The sequence below is a fragment of the Copadichromis virginalis genome, linkage group LG4 (assembly GCF_057382275.1).
Source record: "Copadichromis virginalis isolate Kocher_CV1m ecotype Utaka linkage group LG4, C_Virginalis_male_GT1.1, whole genome shotgun sequence".
Classification (NCBI taxonomy): Eukaryota; Metazoa; Chordata; class Actinopteri; order Cichliformes; family Cichlidae; genus Copadichromis; species Copadichromis virginalis.
The window spans coordinates 22,547,373-22,568,471 of record NC_140621.1 but is presented as its reverse complement, the minus strand read 5'-3'; the positions used below and the strand labels follow the sequence as shown (position 1 = coordinate 22,568,471).

Below are 21,099 nucleotides of genomic sequence, written 5' to 3'. Positions count from 1 at the left end.
ATGGGTTGCAAAGATGGTTTAGGAAACAGCTTCTATTGTGTTATGGGATGAATTCTTTCAAATTAAGTATTTTGTGGAGATCATTCCAGCAAATACAGTATTAGGAACTGTGACACAGGTTTTATTGTGCACCTGATTGGATTTTGTGAGGCACTCCTCATCCTCCACAGCATCCAGAACCATGAGCTGGGACACAGCTGGTGCCTTGGTTCCTCCAAAGGCAGCCTAGTTGAGTGGGGCTTGCTCATCCCTGTGGCCAGCACTGAATTGGGTTCTCCCTTAGCCAGGTGGAGTAAATATAGGCCCTAATTACAGCCCTGCTCCTGCTGTATTTATGGGAAATAAGACTGCACAGGGTAATTAAGGTCTTGGACAGAAAGAGCAGTGTATATACTGCATCTGTAATCAGTGCAAGTGTGTATGTATGTGCACAAGCGACAGTTGTTAGGTAGTTGGCGCACGGAAGACGGGTTCAATTTCAGATTAAATTTTTTCGTTTTTCCTCTGGACATCTTTTATTTTTTTCCAAGTAAAGGGGCTTTTTGATAAACTTCTAGATATCCTTCAACATACGTTTGGGTTTAAGAGTTACAAATAGATTTTTAAATAGTACATCAACCGCCAACTAATGTCATCCGAAGAACATTATATGATTTAAAGCAAAAATCTGTTAACCACACATTCACTGGGCATATAACATATCCTAGTTAAGCCGTCTCGTTTGTGTCGTAAAGCCTTTAAAATGGTAACATATATCAAAATCAACTGAATCTTTGGATTTCTCTCCAGAATTAAATGACACACAGCATGAGCATAGCAAAGTGGTGAATCATCAAGTACCAAACAAACTTTTTTTTTTTAAATCTCTTTGCTATTCTTGGTTCTACCCTCCCTGCCATAACATCCCAATACTGGCCTCCTGTTTACAGATGAGTTTCTTTCACATCTCTTTGTTGCTGGGCCTCCACCCTGTTTTCCTGTACTGAGCTACTCAGTACAAGACTCCTCAAACTCGGCACTCAGGGCACACTGACCTGATCCTAATGGGCCACGTGTCTTTGTGGGCATCTCTGTCTCCTCTCCACTCTCTTGTCTTTTGATCTATCCCCAATGGCTGTGTATTTGCTGAGTGTGTGGTTCTGTATTTGACTTTGTGCCTGTGTGTATACCATGTGTCTTTTAAATTACAGTGCTGAAAATACCCCTCATAGTTTTGGGCCAGTGCTGGCCGTAGAGCTGTCGATCTGTGGTCGCTGGAAGAGGAGGGAGACAGGAAAAGGGAATAGTTTGCTGGACTTGGGGGCCACATTACTCTTTTTCAGCTCGAGCTTCTGCTGCTTGGGGTGAAATTAGAGAGGACCATGGGCTGCCGTGGGTTTGGACTTGAGGAGGGAACACTGGGCAGGGCCAAGGAAAAGCAAAGTGGTTTCAGTGCTATAGCATCTTTTATATCCCGCTATAAATTACACGGAATGAACTCTGTGTTAGCCGTTCTTGTATTTATAATTACAGGCATAATAAACTACACTTGGATGTCCGTCTTATCTGCGTTTCTTTGAATTCTTATAATTGCGCATATGTGTGTGTGTGTGTTTGGAAAATGTGCGATCACTCTCAGATTACTCATTACAGGCTGAATAAACTACAGGCAGGCATGATGAGCTTAGATTGTGTGTGGACTCTGGCAGGCAGCACAAAGAAGCTCTTTGACTGCTGCAGAATAGTTTAGTTTGTATCACTGATGTCGACCCAAAGGGACAGCCATGAAGGAGAAACACTCAGAGACGTGATGTGAAATGGATGGACTTAATTTTGGTGTTTGTGCCTCTGCATTTGGTTTATTTGATGCTTCATTTCTTGTGCAACTCCGTGCATAAGAAAGAGCGGTTGAGGTGAAATTAACTCACTCTAGTACATTTTATTCCCATAGATTTAATCTTTGTGATGTGTGGATTTTGGATCAACCGTTATTATGGAAGGACTGCAACAATCAGCTGATATCAAATTATGAAATCTGTGTTGTTATAGTTCATTAGTGTGAACACATGCAGAAAGATACTGCAGTGCAGTGACTTGATGCAAAATGTGCAGTCAGCATTTCATATGTTCGTCCATCCATTGATTCATTTTCTTAACAAAATATCCAGTTCAGAGTCGTGGGGAGCTGGAGCCTGTTATTGATCGAGACGCTGGGTGAACCCTGGACAGATCGCTAGTCTATCACATACTAACACTATGGTCAATTTAGAACCTAACATGCATGTCTTTGGACTGCGGGAGGAAGCAGTTGTACCTGGGGAGTACCCACACAGGCACAGGGACAACATGCAAACTCCAACACAAAGGGGCCCCCAGCTGGCTTTCTTACTGTAAGGTGACAGTCCTAAGCACTACACCACTGTGCTACTTCTTTTCTATGTATTGGCTTTAATTTTCCAAATTGAATTTAAGAAGACAATTGCACTTCCAAGTTCAATTAGTTTTTGTTGTATGCTTTTGATAAGAGAGGCGGCTGGTGCTCAGGTCATCTACTAACTGGAAAGTTGGTGGTTTGATCGCTGGCTCCTCCAGTCTGAATGCTAAATATCCTTGGGCAAGATGTTGTCCTGTGACACATCTGTCGAAATGTATGTGAATGTTAGGTAGAAGAAAGTGCTTATATGAGTGGGTGTGAATGATTGAATGAGGCATGTTGTATAAAGCGCTGAGTGCTCAGGTAGAGAGGAAAATCTCTATATAAAAACCAGTCCATTTACCATAAGAACACTTGGCTGTTCGAAGTTGAGTTTCATAGTTCATGTTTGACCTTGGAAGCAGGAGCTGACACGATTATAAAGGAAATCCTATGTTTACTGTTAAATAAATATGATATCACTTGTTTTAGAGGCTGGAGAGGAGTTAGTAGAAACATGATAGAATAAATGTATGTGAGTGAGTAGGAGACAGGTGACAAGATTAGAAGTTAGTATATCGGAGCGAACATTCAGGTTGAGATTTGTGGAGACAGAAAGAGGCAAGGTTGAGATGTATTGGACATGTGCAGAGAAGCGATAGTGCATATACTGGAGAAAGGATGTTGAACACAGGAGATTCATGGATTTAGTGAAAGGGGACCTGCAGAGGAGTGATAGAGGAGGATACTCGGGACGAGGTAAGACGGAGGCAGGTGACTTGTTGAGTAGCCAAAAGAAGAGAAGGAGGATCCCTGACAAAAAAATATTTTTTTTATTAACAATATTTGCCGATATACAACTATGTGATCTTATAAAATTTTAATCTGCCTCAAAATATAATAGAAATATTGACTTTGATTGAAGCAATTTCCTCAAGTCCCCGGCTGTGGAGGCTTAATTTAAAGCCAAACCTCTCGTTAATATTCAATGGAGTATTAAAATATGCATCTAGTGTCAATACAAACTCTCATAGTTTCATAACTGTTCAGTATTCTACCAACAAGTTATTTCTGATTGCAGAAGATCCGTGCTTGCCAGAGAATGAAGTTTCACTTCCCGCAGAATGAAGCTTGTTTAGAGTTCGGAGAATGTCTAATACTAACACCACAGGGATATGGAGGCAACGTTGTGAAATGTGAAATATAATGTCTTTAAAGAACCGGAACTTATTCCAAGAATATGTCATGGGCTTACTCAAAGCTGAGCTCTGAATTCCAGCTACACAAACAGCATAATTTAACTTTAAACTGAGCCAAAAATGCTTCTGTGTTTTAAAAAGTATTTGTCTATATACCAGTATATCTGAACATGGCTGGAACCGGGCAATTTGTGGAGGGAAAAAAATGTTTAAAACGATTTAAGGGACAGGCTTTCATGTGCTGTTAAACAGCTTTTTAGTGCTAAATGTTTTCAACATCAATTTCTCATCCTGAATATAAACGTGCCATATCAGAAATATTCCTGTTTACCTTCCCACAGCGTCTTCAGAACATCCTCTTTTTCAGTAAGTGTGCAGCAGACTGCACACAGTGGTGCGGTTGAACAAATATTCACATTTTACATGTAATGCCAGTGAAGACTGTTATACGTACATTAGTTTTATTTTCTTTATCGCAACACATCTTCACTGTTTGTATAAGTTATGCTACAGATTCAAGACTCTATACAGTTGTTATATGTTACAATCTGCCAAAGTCAAGCTGCCTGTTAGTAGGCTGATCCAACCTTTGACCTCCTAGGGGCTGTCGTATTTTGTCGCTGGTGCACACATAATTCCATGTGATGTTTCTGTCCTACTCCTGTGGTTTGTCTTTATGTGAATACTCACCGTCCTCCTCAATCAGTATCATGCACAGTACTTTGTGCTTGTATCTTTTCTCCATCAGACCCTGCTGAGTTCAGGACCTTGTAATGGCCAGTGGTTAACTCAGCCCAGATGTTGTGCCCCCTCCCCCGTTTTCCTCTTTCTTTCCTTTTCTCTCTCAATCTCTGCTCCCTGTGTTACTGGCTGCCGCCCCGCTGCCAGTCTTAGTTACTTTCAGGGAAACTGAGGAGACTCTTTCCTAATGAGGAGTTTTTCTATCCAGGCAGCTCAGCTAAACAGTGGCAGAAAATGTGGCTGTTCTATTAGCAGAATTGGATGGAAAACGTCTCAGTTATGATTACTTTACCAGTGCTTAGTTTGTGACCTACAGTCTCTTCTCTATGCGCATTGACTCTTTGTAAGCTACGTGATGTCTCAAAGCATGAGGGGTTGGGGGGAGTAGCGGGGCCAAAGGTTTGAGGGGGTGTTAGCTCCATTAACAATCCAGATTTGTGTTTGTGGGTGTGTTTTTCAGAGGACAGGGGGTAAAAGAGTGGATGCCAGCTGGCAGCACCGAAGCCCTTTGCTCACATGTGTGTGTTGTTTGTGGAGCGGAGGCCCCATTAGTGTGCTGGCTGCTCTGAGACTCCCATTTTCCAAGTAATGAAGACTCTGTGCACACATGTGGGTCACACCTGGAGCCAAAAATAGTTGATGATTAGCTCTTTTTTTTTCCTTGTCTTTTTTTCCCCTGCCGCATCCTGAGATAATGGATCCACCGGCATGGGAATTGGCTTCTTTTTTAGCTTGTCTGTCATTTTTTCTCTGAATCTGCGTTTTCTTTGATTTGAGGGCAGGCTAAGAAGAAAGAGTTGGAAAACAGGGATCAGTTCACATGGGAATCGGTCGCTTCATCATTATTTTTAAATGGGATAGAAAAATATAATGAACCGACATCAGCGCCGTTTCAGGATCTTATAAGCTCCAATTTTACTTCACCTCAGTTTGCCCTCATTATCTCTGCTTTAGTTTTCAGCATGACCTTAATTGCCTATTTTGCTGTTTTACTTATATGATGCATTTAAAAAATACAGATTTTTTTTTTTCTGTGTTCTGTTTAAAATTGGAAAAAGCATGCTGCTCCTGGAGGAATTACAGGAGAAGGGAGAAGTCTGCTTTGGAGGTAGAGCAGCAGAATGTGATGTGAATGAGCAGGTGTGTGATGCTGCGTGTGAAATGACCTGAGGATTAGTTATTATTTGGGTTGCACTTTCCTTGTGTGGAGTGGGTTCTCTTTGGACCTCCTTCGGGCTCCACGAGGAGTGCATGAAAGATGTATTGCTGTATGCATTCAATGACATCTACAATAGAAATCACCACATCTGGAGAGCCTGTGAAATGCCAAACAGCATAAGCAGAAGCTGACCTGTCAGATTGTGATGAGACTTGCATCCATATGCTGTGCAGTAGACCTCCACTGTAGAAGGAGAGAGCAGGAACTGAAAGACATCTGAGGCCAGCCTCAGAGTGCCCTCAGGAAATAAAGAACAGCGTGGGCTCTGTCCAAAACTAGGCTTGTTGATCTTAGTTTGACGAAATGGTGGCGATATTTCACATAAAAAATACAGCCTGTGTTTTCTCTCTATGATATCTTTAATCACATAATTCAAGTGGAAAGCACTTGAATTCATTTCATTAGCTATGTAATCACTACAATGTGATTTACATGATAAACAGTAATGTAACTAAAATTATTTCAACAATTTCCCATGTTATATTGAATATACAAAGCTCCTTTAAGACTTCGATATATAAAGTTCTGCAATAAGGAATGTCAAACTCATTATATTGTGAAAAAGATAAACAGTTTATGCAGTGATTATGTCATTATTGTATAATTGCAGATAATTGGCAAAATAACAGTATAGATCAAGCTGAATAATAGTGTTGTTTTACTAAAATGTGTCATATCATACCAATAAATCACTGGTGGAATCCAAATGGGAAAATGTAAGTGTTATACATCATTTGCAGCAGCTTTAAAACCACCTTTGTAATAATGTATACAGGAGCTCTTAAAACAGGCTCAACTTGATCACTGGCAGCAGGTCTTTTGGGTTTTTTGAGCGGTAGGGTGGGGTCTCTGTGGATCAGTCGTGACCTGCATGGCACATCCCCTCGGATGCTTCAGTGGATGGTGGATATGGGTTGTTTGGAGACTGTGATTATCTCTTTGATGTGTTCCTTCAGTTGCTCCAAAGCAGTTTTTGTGGTGCAGCAGGGCACATGTTCCTGCTGGGCAAGGCTACAGCCACTGGAGATCGTCATTGCCATGAAGGGGCAGCTGTTTTTTTAACAATGTTTCAGCGGGTGGCATGTGAGACTGTGACATCTCTGTGCACATTTTTAGGCTGTTTTCCGTATTGCATAAACTTAACTATAGCTATTCAGCACAAGCCCCAGAGGACTTGCAACTTGTGTTTTAATTCAAAAAGGATTGCTTTGAGATGGTTTTGTACTGTTGGGCAGAGGTTTCTGCTGTTAGCATCAATAAAATTCTTGCTTTAAACCACATAGCAGTGGTATTTTTGCAAAAAAAATAAAGATTTAGATGTTCAGTATTGAAAAATTTCCCAAAATATTCACCTTAATCTCCAAGGGGATGCACATGCAGAATGGCCTCTATTCCAGTGCTATTACACTGATTCTGAGCATTGGACACAGGTGTGCATACCTGCATAGGTGCTAAATGTTTTTCCTCTCCAAGGCCAAAGTATGTAATGAGTTCTTAACAGTGGAAACTATTGAGCATGGAGAGAGGAGGGTGGTGGCGGCGGGGGCTGAAATTCTGGCTCACACAAGTCTTTTAAATGCTACATCCTTTTCCAACAAAAGCAAGCCTGGGTCATCTTTTACTAATTGAGTCTCATAAGACAACAGGTTCTGCTGCAATTTGTGGTTTCATGCAAGAGCTAAATGGAAATTTTCCTGGAGTGAAGCTGCTGAGTGTTAGAAGGCATGTTGTAATTGGGAGAGGAGAATGAGCTGTTTGTTAGCATAGCAAAGACGAGGTAATTAATCAGTGTGTCACTCAGCTTCCCCATGCTTGGGTGTTTCACATGCAGTGTGCAAGAGGTCAACACTTGGGCAATAGCCATTGAAATTAAATCCAGTTTTTGAAAGATATAAGCCTGGTTGGGATTTTATACACTTGCCTCATCTCATTGTCCCTTTAGGCTAGCACCTGCTGTGGCCATTATAATCCCATTAAACTACTTGTTCTCATATTTATTGTGATCTTTTTTTCCCGTAATATCAATAATTTCACAGGTCTTTGAAATCAATACAGGAAAGCTCCAATACCTAACTTTAATTACTGAATATAAACAATCATTTTGGAACGGAAGCAATTAAAGGAACAGCCTCCAGTATTTACACAGGGTAAAGGATTCCTGGAGTATAATGACACGGACGTGAAAATGACATGCTTTGCACACGTGTGCCTCTCGATTGACTCTCAGCGCTCGCAACTCATGCTTCTATGCAAAGGCATGGGGGTATACTTTGAAGATGTGAAGCCTCTATGATGTGGTTTCAGAGAGGGAGTGCAGCCAGCCAACTGTATCCGTTGCAGCTATGAAAGAGCCATAAATGACAACAGGCACTAAAGGGCTGGGTCAGGCTACAAAGACTGAGCAGCCTCGTGGGGTCTTCAACAGTGTTGGCATGATTAATTGTGTAGGCTCCGGCTCAGTCAGAAACGCTCTTCTATTTTTTTGCACATGAAAAAAAAAAGAAAACAAAAGAATTGTCTCTTTGTTATTGTGGCTCAGGTCTGGCGTGCAGATTCTCATCACCCCGAGTGTTGGCAGTTCTTGCTGTCATCAGCAAGATCATTCCTCCCTCTGTCATTTGTGCCCTATCCTGACCCATGAATCTCTGGTTGGATTTAAAAGACTGAGCCACTAAGTGCATCTCTGTAATAGTCATTGCTTGAACCTTAACCACAATAACCATCAAAAACCCTGGAGATCACCAAACATACACTTGAAATCTCCTCTGGCTGGATTTTGCTTCTTTTGGACTGAAAGACTGATTTGGGGAATTTACTGGTCCCGTTAATCAAGATAGTTCCAGGAACCAGCTAAGTCTGTATGGTGTGCTGAGCCAAGGAAAACTTCTGTGACCTTGGATGGTTTTCCCAGAGGGAGGCCCCTGCTAGTAGGCACACTGTTGGTATCGTCAGAGTGGTGCGATTGGGTCCAGTATGTTGTCCCGGGATCCTGGAAAGTGGTGAGCATAGCGAAGGCTGGTGCTGTTGGCTGCTGGATTTCTAGCAGTGGCCAAATGCCCCAATTAGCAGCCTGGCTCATATATACAGTTTTTGCACCACTTAAGTGTTTAATTTCTTCGGCAGATAAAGTGATTTGTTCACATAGCCCAGACCAAAAATCCAAAAAGCCTTGGAGTTGAGCTTCTGATAGATTTTTATGACATTCTAGTGTATGATTCATGGCTTTATTATACAACTCTATTATCTTAGATAGAATTTAACTGATCCCTTTTCTAGATGCTGTGAGAGTATGCTTAATCCATCAGTCACCCATGTTTAGGCAGCTGTGATCTCCGGGTTTGCAGTGGTCTAAAATAAGCAATTAAATAAGTTCAGTGCCTTAAATATTTTGAGTAAATGAATCTTAGATTACATGTGAAGTTTTAACAGGACTCTGTGGATTCCTGTGAAAAGTATACCTTCACTGCTTCCATAGGAATTAAGATGGTAAGCAGTAGTAGAAGTATTGCTAATGAAATGCATTCAATTAATTGATCATCAGTAAATGTGAGCACCTCTACAAAACCACAAGTTTTTGGCAGTTTGGTGGTAGTTAATACAATGTTTAGGAGGTAAGACGTTTCCAAATAATTTAAAATCTATTGTTCTACAGCAAAAAAGATTGTTAACAAATGGAAGCATTGAGGACAGTTACCAATCTTCCAGTGTCCCAGCAAATGCATATCAAGGTCAGACCATGTAATGCAATGCTACATTTCAGACACTACAGTCCTCAGTTAGCATGTTCAGAAACATCAGAATCAGAGTACTTTATTCATTCATTTGTGAAGTTGCTTTTGAGTAAACCAATAGACGTCTGAAGCAGTTTTCCTTGAACAGACAAGACCAAAGTGGAAATATTTGATTATAATGCACAGCATTATGTTTGGTTAAAGCCAAACACAGCTTATCAGCACAACCACGTCATACCAACTAAAGCTTGGGCTAATTTTTGGTCATGCAACAAGACGATGAGCCGAAACACAGCAATAAATCGACTACAGAATAACTGAAAAATAAAGGAATCAAGGTGCTGCAATGGCTCAGTGAAAGTTCAGACCTCAACCCGACTGAAATGCTGTGGCGGGACCTTAAGAGAAATAAATGCCCACCGACCTCAAAGAACTGAAGCAATATTGTAAAGAAGAGCAGGCCAAAATTCCTCCTTCAGTGCCATTTAGTCTCTATGATTTATTTTCTTTTTCCTGAAACGAAAAGCAAAAAAAGCAAAACTAAAAACAACATGCATCGCAGCATTGCACCTGCTATCTCACATTGAAGGAACTCTAGGACATATGATGTATATTCAGAATGTGGGGCATGTGTAGGATGAAACTGAGAAAACACGTCTTTGATCCCCCTAAGATTGATGTTTCCAGTGTAAAGGTGGACTATGTGCCTTTTCCTCATGATTCATTTCCCATTTCTACTCATCTCTCTCTTAAGCTCTCCACACTTTCTCATCTATTAGAAAGTAAAAGTGGATGCATTTAAAAGGGAGAAGAAAATCTAAACATCTGGCTTAAAGAAAAGACTTCTGTATATTCCATTGTAGCTGGATGCTATTTATATATCTATATATTTATCTATATATAGATATATATATGTAAACTTGGGGAAAGTCCAGTGTGTAGAACCTCCCCAGGGGCTGCAGGCCTTGCCTGTTGTCTGCAGAGTAGACGTGGCCCCTTAGCTGTGCTCATTGTCGTGTTGGCTCACATCTCAGTTCATCTTGAGCGGGACATTTCATTTGCTGACACAGGGGAAATGAGACAGGCGGAAAAATTGACTGTAGGCAAGTCAAAAACGAAAAAATAAGGATGTCTGTGTGGTAAATTGTAAAAGTTAATGCTATTAGTAAGCTCTGTAGCTGCATTTTATTGTTGGAAAATAATCTGGCCCACTGTGTGTAAGAATTTTAGGATCAAAATGTGAACCCACGAGCATTAAAGATTGACAGCAAGCAGGATTGTTTTGGTTCTTTGACGCTGATCAGTCTGCAAGGCTCTAAAATAGATGCGAGTTGTTTTAATCACAATAGTGTCAACACCAAAAAAATTCTATATGCATTGTGAATTCAGGAAACATTTCAATTACATGGAAATGGGGTCATATTATGGATTTATGCTGTTACAGCTGGATTTACACTGTTGTCCACCTGCTGACCCTGCACATTAATTTTCATTTTCAGGAAGGGAGACAGCAGAAAAGGCAGTGTGCAAAAATAAGAAAAGGGACTGTGTCTTCCTGACTTTGGAGAATTGAACAAAAAAAAAAAAAAGTATGGTTCCAATTAACAGAGAAAAAGCGGCGGTAGGCGGCAGAGGAAATGAAAGCATAAAACGGCTGGTTTGATTACCATCTTCCACCCACCCCCCGACCCACCCCAACTCTCTTCTTCGTCTTACCTCCCCCTCTGTCCTATTTCTAGTAGAAGCTTCTGTGGAGTCCGAGTTACATTTAAGACAGCAAATCCCGACCTAAAACACAAGTTAAATGGCCCGTGAAGGCAGAAAAGGATGATGAAAACCGAGCAATCGCTAAAAGACTAATTAGCCACAGATGAAAAGACTGAGAGGGAGTCTGTTTCAAGGGTGATGAAAGCGACGAGGCAAGGAGTTATTGATTAGAGGAGTGGAAATAAAAATAAAAGAAGGCCGATTCTTTGGGGAAAGAAAATGAGGAGCAGGTTGCAGCTGCAATCATGTGATGCAGTGCTGGCAATAGAGAAGCTGATCTGGCTTTGTACGTCATTTTTACATCATTTATAAACTATTAAAACAAATGAATGAGTGTACGTTATGGTTCTGGCAGGTGGATTTTGTTACCTTTAGTCAGAGTTGTACCATGTTAAATACACTACTTTGCAAAAGCCTTTGACGCACTCCTCTTTTCCTGATATTTTGATTCAAGAAGTAAATGTTCTTGTAATTTCTACAGTGGTATTGAGCAATTGTTTTCCAGGCTTTCTAACGGTCTTTAAAAGTTTTTCTTTTTTTTTACATTGATTGCTTTAGCACTCATTTTCTGTCCAAACCTGGTATTTAACTAACCCTAACCTATGAATAATTCAAGCATAACAAAGGGACCTAACTCAAAGGATGAATCAGGATGAATAATCTATAAATAACAGACAAGTTAAGAAAGACCCGATTTTGAATTGTATCTTTAGGCGCTTTGTTACTAGCAGAAAATATCAACAATAACACAGTTTGACAGGCATAAAATATTTTTGCACCAGCGATTTCCAAAGACTATTAACCAAAAACTTGTTCTATCTTAGCATTGCGTGCAGTGTATCCTAAACAGATAGGAGGAAACTGGGCAAATGGAGGACAGAAGAAGAAGTGAAAGGAAGACAAAACTTTCTACAGCAGAAATAACCTTATCTGAAAGTCTTGTCCTTAAAAAATAGTAAACAATGCAGCAAAGACCTGACAGATGTATCAGGCTCATCAAGAAGCCAATCTTAAGGAAGGGAAATGGGAAGAAAAGGCTGAGGTATGCCAAATTACACAAGAACTGGAGTGAAAATCAGCAACGACGTGTCTTGTGGAGCAATGAATCCAAATGTCATAGTTTTGGTTTAAACTATCATCAATTGGTACGGAGGAGGGCAGGAAAGAGGTACGACAGTCGGCATCCAAAGTCAGCTGGAGGCTCTGTCGTGAGTTGTGGCTGGTGATTGAAATCTTGTTAAAACTGATGAAATTATAAACATCAAAAAGTACTGTCAGGTTTTGATCCATCATACAGTACCATAGAAAACGGCTGATTGGCAACAGCTTCATTTTCAGCATGATAATGATCCCAAACACACTGCCAATGCAGAAAGTTACAAGAATACGTGATAAATGTGGTCAGACCAAATACTAACCTTTAAGCTTGTTACAATTGTACAAATAGTTTTGGCCTTGTAAACTGTATTTCCATGTATTTTTGCATGTTTTATTAAATCTCTGCACCCATTTCCCATTTTCTTAGCACAATTTAATGAAATTAGGGGTGGTCCAAGACGTTTGTACAATACTGTAAATCTTGTAAGGCAGTTAATGATAGGATTTTCCAAAATTTTCAAATATTATTTAATATAGAGTACACGTAAGATCCCTTTTTTTTAATTTGAGGAAGCTGAGCAGCAGCAGATGATTGACACCTACCAACTTTAAGCCCACATTATCAGACTGGACAGTGTCAACACACTGTTATAAGACAGGATGAAATGAGTACTTATTCTTCCAGTACATTAAATTAAATTCTTGACTGCTGGCGCTCATTGTTGAATACACTCCCATTGAGCTGATATAGAGAACATTGAAAAACTGAACAGAAAGAGGGGCTGTGAAATAGAGGGATGGAGAGATTGTGATAGTTCCCATATGTGCATACAGACACCTGATATTCATCCTGGTGGGTGAATCAACATTCTCGGTGAGTGACACAGATGTGCACACCGTCTGCTCAAGTTCAAAAGTTAAATAGCTGAGGGAGAAGGACAGAAGGAGATGGAATGATCTTCATTTGTTTATATTGAGAGAGGATATTTAATAGACCCATAAAAGCATAATTGGCCAGACTGCTGACTGGCACTTTCCTGTTGCCTGTAAAGTGTTTAACCTCGGTGTAAACCCTGCCTGCTGTCACTTCAGTTTGAATTGCATTATCACTGCCAACAATTCTTTCATCCTTTCTTTTTATCCTTCTTGGGCATTCCTTCTTTATTGTTATTAGACTGAATTCAGTATTTTTATGATTTAGTCTTTAAAATATTTGCCCTGATCTTGATGCGGACGCTTTATTCTTTTCCCAGATGTGATGTCATTTCCTTTACTTCCTTTACTCTGTCATTCGAGCAGGTGTAACTGATCCCCTGTGCATATTTTGTAAATTCATGAAGTGTCTCTCACTTTTTCTCAGCTTATCTGTGATTCCATCCTTTGTTTGGCTTTTAAGGAAACATTTGTCTTGTTTTCCTTTTTTTCTTTTCTGTTACCTCTCTCTTTTTCGCCTCATTTTCAAATGTGTCGTGGTCGATTAGTCAGATATCTGTAAGGTTTAGCTGTGAGCAGGAGAAAGCCTAGGTGAATGGGATTTCAGACAGATTTATGACCCCAGTGGAGAGATACTGTTTGGCAGCATGTATATACACACTCACAAGGTCCAGATGTTGTGTCCTCTGGCCGCCCTCCGGCATCAGTAGTATTGTAGCCCTCTCATGGCTGTGCTACTCTTCCTTAAACTGAAACACTGTTTACTGGGAAAAGGTGAATGGAGCTCAGAAAAACCTCCTAATACTCAGTTGTGCAGGGGCTCCAGTTGCCAGCTGGAGCCACGATGACAGCTTCATTGAGGGGCTCAAAGTTGCACGTGCTTTCAGATCTGCACGTGCCTTCAGATCTGGGTGAAGGATGAGATGTTGCCGTGATATCTGCAGAGAGACTTCAGGCTGGTTTATAAGCCCTGCCTGGCTGCCTCATTGATGGCCTGTCTGCATTGGCAAAACTAAGCTGTTCCTCTCCAGATGTGGCTCACAAAGGTGAAATGTTGTTTTTTTTTCTTTAAAAAGAATTATGTCTTTTCCTCCTTCCTACTCCACAAGCAGTTCTAAAAATAGGACAGAAATTTATGGTGGTATGAAATGAGGGTCTTGTACAATTGGCTTCTTTAGTATCACTAGCAACATAGATCTAGGGCTTGTGGATGGTATAAAGAGATATGTTTCTTTCTTCTTTCCTTTATTGCCACCATAAGCTTGAAGTCTCTAAACAGCTATTCATGATCTGTAATTGCTACAAACTTTAAGGTTTCCGTGCGGATGAACTTATCATCCTCATTCGTGACAGATTAACTAAAGAGGCTGTTCCCATCAGCCTCAGATGTACTCGGTGTCAGTTTTGGAAATAATAGTGTGTTAATCAGAGACTGTATTTAAAAGGTGGATGTAGCCACAGTGACATCAATCAAATGTGAATCCACTTTTTAAAGTCTTAACTTTATGTTCAATTCAATTTTATTTATATAGCGCCAAATCATAACAGTGGTCAAGGCGCTTTGTATTGTAAGGGAAAGGCCCTAAAATAGTACAGAGAAAGCCCCATCCATCAAACAATCCGCTTTGAGCAACCACTTGGCGGCAGTGAGAAGGAAAATCTCGCTTTTCACAGGCAGAAATCTCCAGCAGAACCAGGCTCTGGGAGGGGTTACCATCTACCTATAGATGTTGGGTGTAGTGAGATTTATGTAAATGTATGACAGTTATCAGCCAAACCACACTAGCTATGTTAGCATATCATCTAAGTCACACTGACTGGTTTATCAAGGTAAATCTAAAGATTTTAGAGAACAACAAAATGCTTAAATTTACTCACATGCTTCTTGGTTGGCTGTTAGTCTAGTTAACTGCCCCACAATCCAAATTACTTTGAGTTTCTCGGGAAGGGCATCTTTATTAGAGCCTCTAATATCTCTACAGTGGATATTAAAAGCATGGACACCACTGTTAAGATGAAAGGCTTTCATGATGTTAAAAAATAAGGCCACAATAAATAATTTCAAAACTTTTCCACCTTTAATGTGACCTTTAGCAGAAATGCCACTATGTACGATTTGACTGAAAAACAAACACATCTGTTTGGGTGGAGAAAAAAGCACAATAAGCGGTCTGTATAAGTGCGCACACCCTTAAACTAATACTTTAAGTACCTTATGATTTAATCAGTATTCAGTGACATTCATTCAGCGGCGTTCCCCTGGACGAGCTGGGTGAGGTGTCCTGGAAGAACGAGTTTTGGGCTTCTTTACTTAGACTGCTGACCTCAACACATGGACCAAATTATTTGATAGATTATTAAAGTATTAAAGAGTATTAAAAGTTCACCAAAAATGCACCTACCAGTTGTTAACGTGTTTAATTCTGGCCCTGATTTTGGTGTTTTAACAGCGAGGGTAACTGGGATTTATCTGCTTTTGCAAAAAAGTATTCAAGCCGTTTTTGACTAATGCTAAATTTAGATTGTAAATAGAGTGAACACCAAATCTCATAAATCAACATAAACATTTACTTTAAGCGTGTCAGGTCAGAGCCATGCCGTGCCCAGTACAGGTCCACAGGAATGGCAACAAGCCTGCAGACTTGGCCTTCTTCACGGGTGATGCTTTTCTCACTTATTGCAAATATGATTGGGGGGGAAAAAGCTGACCTCACATTAACAAAGTCATCTGGTGCTCAGCCATGGATTAGCATAACTAACTATGATAAAAAAGTGATGATGATGCTGTATTTAGTCTGTTTACTCTTGCATGTAATTAGAACACAATTGGAATCTCCATCTGTTTTTGAGAATTGTGACTCACAAAACACATGTGGCTCCTAAAAGCAGTTTGAGTGTTAAACAGAGCCCGCATGCTTTAAATGGACTTCGCTCAGCTTGTTCTTAGTTTGGTCAGAGTTCCTCACCAATGCTTTACCCCTGGAAGGAAATCAGCCAGTGGTGATGGTGATGAACGGCTCAGTGGCAATGACTTCTTTTCATGTCTGTTTACACGGCACTAGCTTTAGCTTTTCTCCTTCCTTGCTCTTTTCTGATGTATTGCTTCTTTCGAATGCCTGTGTTTACTCTGGACCTCTGCTGTACATCTGAGGATGGACTTATCAAGGCAAATATGAGCTCTGTTACCTGCATGAGGTACACCATCTGACTACAGGCTGAAAAATGATCCCAGTCTCAGCTTAAGTGTTTATTCAATCCAGGACTTATTATCAACTTTGTCAGTACAACTTTGGTAGTGTTGCTTTAGAAATATGTTTGAGGGCCAGGTCAGTAGTATATTTTCTAAACCCTCTTAGTGGATGAAGCTATCTGGGAGCATACCAGGAGCCAGAGCGCATCTGTATAACATACAGGTGGTGTTAGATAAAACAATGAAACAGACAAAGACATATCACCCCTGAGAGTGGTGCAGAAGTGAACGTTTGATCATGACGTGTGCAGATGTAGCTTTGTCAACAATAATTTTGTTTGCAGCGGCGTCAGGTTTTTGCAGGATATAATTTTAGATCTCCAACATGTGGTTAGTCACCGCCCTGAGTGGTTGCCAATCAGGAAATGACTCATCCTAAAATCAGCATCTGATTTCTGTAGGTCAATATCTGCTTAACAAGAGGTCTGTATTACTCTTGCTTAAGCTGAAACTGTTTAGTCTGAAAAAGTGAAAAGCTCAGCAGATAACACTAAGATGAACTGCGGTGGATCCAGCCAGCAAGCTCTGATGACATCTTCATAGAAAGTCTTAAAGCCGCACATTCCTTCAGATCTGGGTGAAGGATGACATCATGTTGATGTGTTTAATAATATTAAAAGATATCTGCAGACAGAATCCAGGCTGGTTTACATGCCCTGCTTGGCTGCCTTGTGGTGAAGTCCTGAGGGTTACTACAATGACTAAACAAAGTTTTTCTGCACCAGATGTTGTTTACAAAGGTCCAATATTTGATCTACCAAAAAGAACTGTGTCTTTCTGTCCTTCCCACTTAGCAGGCAGGTCTAAAAGTAGGGTAGAGGTTCATGAAGGTATGATTTAAGATTCATGGTGGATGGTCTAAAAACATATCAAAAATCTTGCTGACCTTTAGGTGTTTCTGTCTTATTTCTTTGGTGCCATCACAAGCTTTTGTTGCTATTAACAGCTATTGTTGTGAAGGTTATAAAATTTACTGCAGACAGGAAGGTTTGGATTTAGATGATCTCATCATCCCCCTGCGTCTGGTTAAGGTATAGCTGCTCAATTGTCCCCCTGTGGCATCACCAGAGGGGGTTAACATTAGAGATTAAAGTGCACTCTCCATAATGTGCAATGGGCAGATATCAGCTGAACAGCTAAAACAGCAGGTGAAGTTGAAGAATTTAGAGGTATTTCTCTTTTTTCATTATTCCATTTCATGGGAGTCTTGAGCCTTGGTTGTTTTTCTTGAACTTCCTCAATAATATCCTCTCATATGGAGGGTGACAGCTTGGGTCTTCTTCCAGACCTTTGCAAAGTGGTGACACGTCAGTGTAACTATTTGAACTGATGCTGTTGGATTCTGCAGTTCTTTAGAAATACTACAATTCTCCTTCTTAGAGTTTCCCAGAACTCCTTGGACTTCCCCATTGTTCTGAGTATTGGTCAATCCAGTGAAAATTGTCAAACAAATCTTTTTTATGCTGGCAAAGGGAGGCTACCAGTTGTAGTAGGCAACAAGAAGTTAATAGGCCTTGGCCATGTCAAGTTAAAAGATATAGAATTTTCAGAATGACTTATTCAAAGATTTAAGTGAGTTTATGTATATATTTTAACCCCCAAAAGTGTTTTTTAAAGTATTAAAGATATATACGGTACAATCATTCCACCCTGGAACAAAAGAAAAGGAAAAGTTCAAAGGCATAATTAAAAGTCCCCAAATTACCAAGACATTCATGCCCATGATACGTGTATATAAACTTCTGACCACAACTGTAACCTACTTAACAAGATAAGACACAATTACACGATCCCTTTGGGGAAGGGAGTGAACTTTTAAGATTCCTATTCAGTGAAATAAATAAAACAAGCATCAATTCCAGTAAATGACCACACTTATCCTTTCTTTTTTTGGTCCAAAGAACTGTGCCCTGAGCTACCGAAGTGTGTCAGTCATAGTTTGGAAATTTCAAAGTAACATGTGCCTGGAGAGGATTTGGAAGGAATCGGCAGGGATGAAATGCTTACTTGAAACATTTATAAACCATATCTTCAATTTCTTCCTCTGAGCAGTCAATTCTGAAACCACCAGAATCAGACTGTGTCAAGAACAACATCAGAAAGGGGGAGGGGGAAAAAGGAAGTGGGATTTGAGTTTGAAGTGATAGGTCCCACATATGTTTGTCCTTCCCTACTCAAATTTGCAAAACTCTTTCTAAACTGCCTTTTATTGTTATGTGTTCATCCCTGTTTGACCAACTGTGGGCTTCAGCTGCAGATTTATCATTGCCCAGCATATATATGGAGGTTGTATAGTGCCAGGCCCTATTACCCTCTGACATGAGGCTGCATGCTCTGTAGGGAGGTTGTTAGAATTGAGTCCTAGAAAACAAGCCTCTGTCTTCTTGCCATACACAGAAGTTCAGCCGTGTTCCTCGGGGTTAGTATGTCCATAAAGAAGACAGCATTAATTTTGTGAGGCATATTGGGCTGAGGGGCTCACAGCTCCTGTTCCATGGAAATCTCATCACTGGCTCCCATTCCTTATGCTTAAAGCTCAGTGTAACTTTAGTATTACTACACAGATATTGGGGGAATTGCTGACTGAGAGTGGCTGTGAGACTTTACTTGTATTACCTGTCCTGATGGATAGGCTCTTAATAAGTGATTTTAACACTTGAAAGTAGCTGATGGATATTCTGTGAATGAGCTTAGTTTATCTCGTCTCAGCTCTTTTGTCAATAATCACAGCACATGCCATATGAAGTGAGTCAGTAGAAACTCTGTGTTTAACACAATACACACAAAATCCTGCTCAATTACATGCACTCTTCTGCCTTCTCCTCTTTAATATGTTGTCTTTACAGATTGCCACATTCCTTACATTTCAACACTCCCTGTTGTTTTTAGGCATTACTTCTGACAATGTGTGTCATTTGTATTTCGAGACCACCCGGTAAACTCGGCCCGGTTGTGCTGTTTCTGCGCATATTCCCCATGGAAACTGTGCAACAAAGACTCATGAATACACCAGTAGTGTCACAGTTTAGGAACCTTAGCTGCACTCAAGGCAGAAGTCCCCTTGTCTGCTACATCAACAATAACAAGCTCTCCTTTCATGGGGCAAGTCCTGTTCTGTCCAGCCACGGGGATGTGAGGCACCTGTGAATCCTGTCTGTAGTCCTTCCCCTTTCTTCTTTTTGCTGCAAATCATACACTCATCACTTCCCAAGTTATCTTGAGCTAGACCTGGAGGTTATATGTAAAGTTGGGGGTTTCTCTAATGGGCTGAATGGTTGAGAGATGACGTCAGAGCGCTAGATGATTTCTTTAAAGAAGGTGATTTGTATGTTAAACTTAGGGAAAGCTATAATTTGAAATGATCTGATAATTTTTGGAAATACATATAAATTAAAGATTGTATAGGAAGTAACATCCAGGTGCATCTATGTGCCAACATTCCTATAGTCAGTACATGCAGGTTTTGGATTGTATTGATCAGTGATTGAAGTGTGACTTCCCCCATGTCACCAAGGATCTCCTCAGGTACCTTACCACAGTTGAATAAGCCTGTAATGAGAGTATTGATGTGGTTCTAGCCCTGAAGCTTTGGAAAGAATCGACAACTCTGACACTAAAAATTTTTGCTAAACAAATGATGGACATCCTTGTGAGAAGATGTTTGGAAGGCTTAATTGTAAAAATGTAAAAATGAGGTCAAGCAGCAATGGGGACAATTTTTTTATAAGTTGTTGTGATTCCAATAGTATCTCCTAGATGTTTGATACTTGACTATTACTCAATAACTTGTTGTACAAATTATCTCATACACCTCACTCCATGTCTGCGTCTTTGAGCGGCCTTATTCATTCCTTTTGTTTTGATGTTTTTGCATTTAATTCAATAAAAATTCTTAATTATAAAGTTTGGGTTTCACCACTGAGACTTTAACTTTCAGGAAAAATGACGTGTTTTGTCTTCTTGTGATGCCGATTGGAAAGTCAAGTAATCTATTTATTTTTTTGTATTATTTTTCCCATAGAGTGCCAAGAGTCTTCAAAGCAACAAGGATTCACGGATCCTGTGGACCAAAGATGATCTTTTACTGACCACTGGCTTTGATACGGTGAGAAAGTGTGAAGCCAACTTGTTATACTTGGTACAGTGTTTGTCACTGTAAGAATTACAGAATCAGTGCCTCTTTGTACAGTAAGATGTATAAAACTTACACCAAAAACACGAGACACCGCAGGCAGGAAATTGTTTTATTCATGCATTTAAAAAAAATATATATTATTCCAAAATTCCCAATCACACAAGAGGAAATGGTGATTGGCATGACCAAAACTATTCCAACTGTGTGCAATAAATTTTCAATCAGGTGCCGTCTTGTTGCGTTAAGATGCTGGTAAAGCAGCCGATTTAAAAAAAAAAAAAGACTGATTGGAGTTTGCTATGTGTTTGCCATTGAATTGGGTCCAGATGCCTATTTCCTGCAATTTATGATAACACAGTGATAACTGTGATAAATCAGTGAAAAGTACTGCCGACTCCTTCAATCTGTTTCACATTAATTACATTCAGAGTCTAGCCAGAACCTCATAGATTTGATATGGAAATTCAGAAAATCCTCCACAAGCAGGGACTTAGCTGCATGTGTGCTTGGCAACATTGGATTAGTGTAGAATACAATCAGTAATAGTGTCAATTGATTCCCCACTGGCATAAAGATACATCGCAGACGAGTTGCGCTCCTCTGTGTGAGTGATTGCAGTCAGTCTGAGTTAAGA

At 40.1% G+C, this 21,099-nt stretch overlaps 1 protein-coding gene across 1 annotated transcript in view; it reads left to right on the top strand.

The window, feature by feature from the left end:
• The window catches only part of coro7 (coronin 7), a 107,866-nt gene that overhangs the window by 14,002 nt on the left and 72,765 nt on the right, over window positions 1-21,099 (top strand). Inside the window, exon 8 of the mRNA XM_085454243.1 lies at window positions 20,352-20,435. Within this exon, the coding sequence (XP_085310369.1) occupies window positions 20,352-20,435 (84 nt within the window). The remainder of the gene's footprint in view (window positions 1-20,351; window positions 20,436-21,099) is intronic.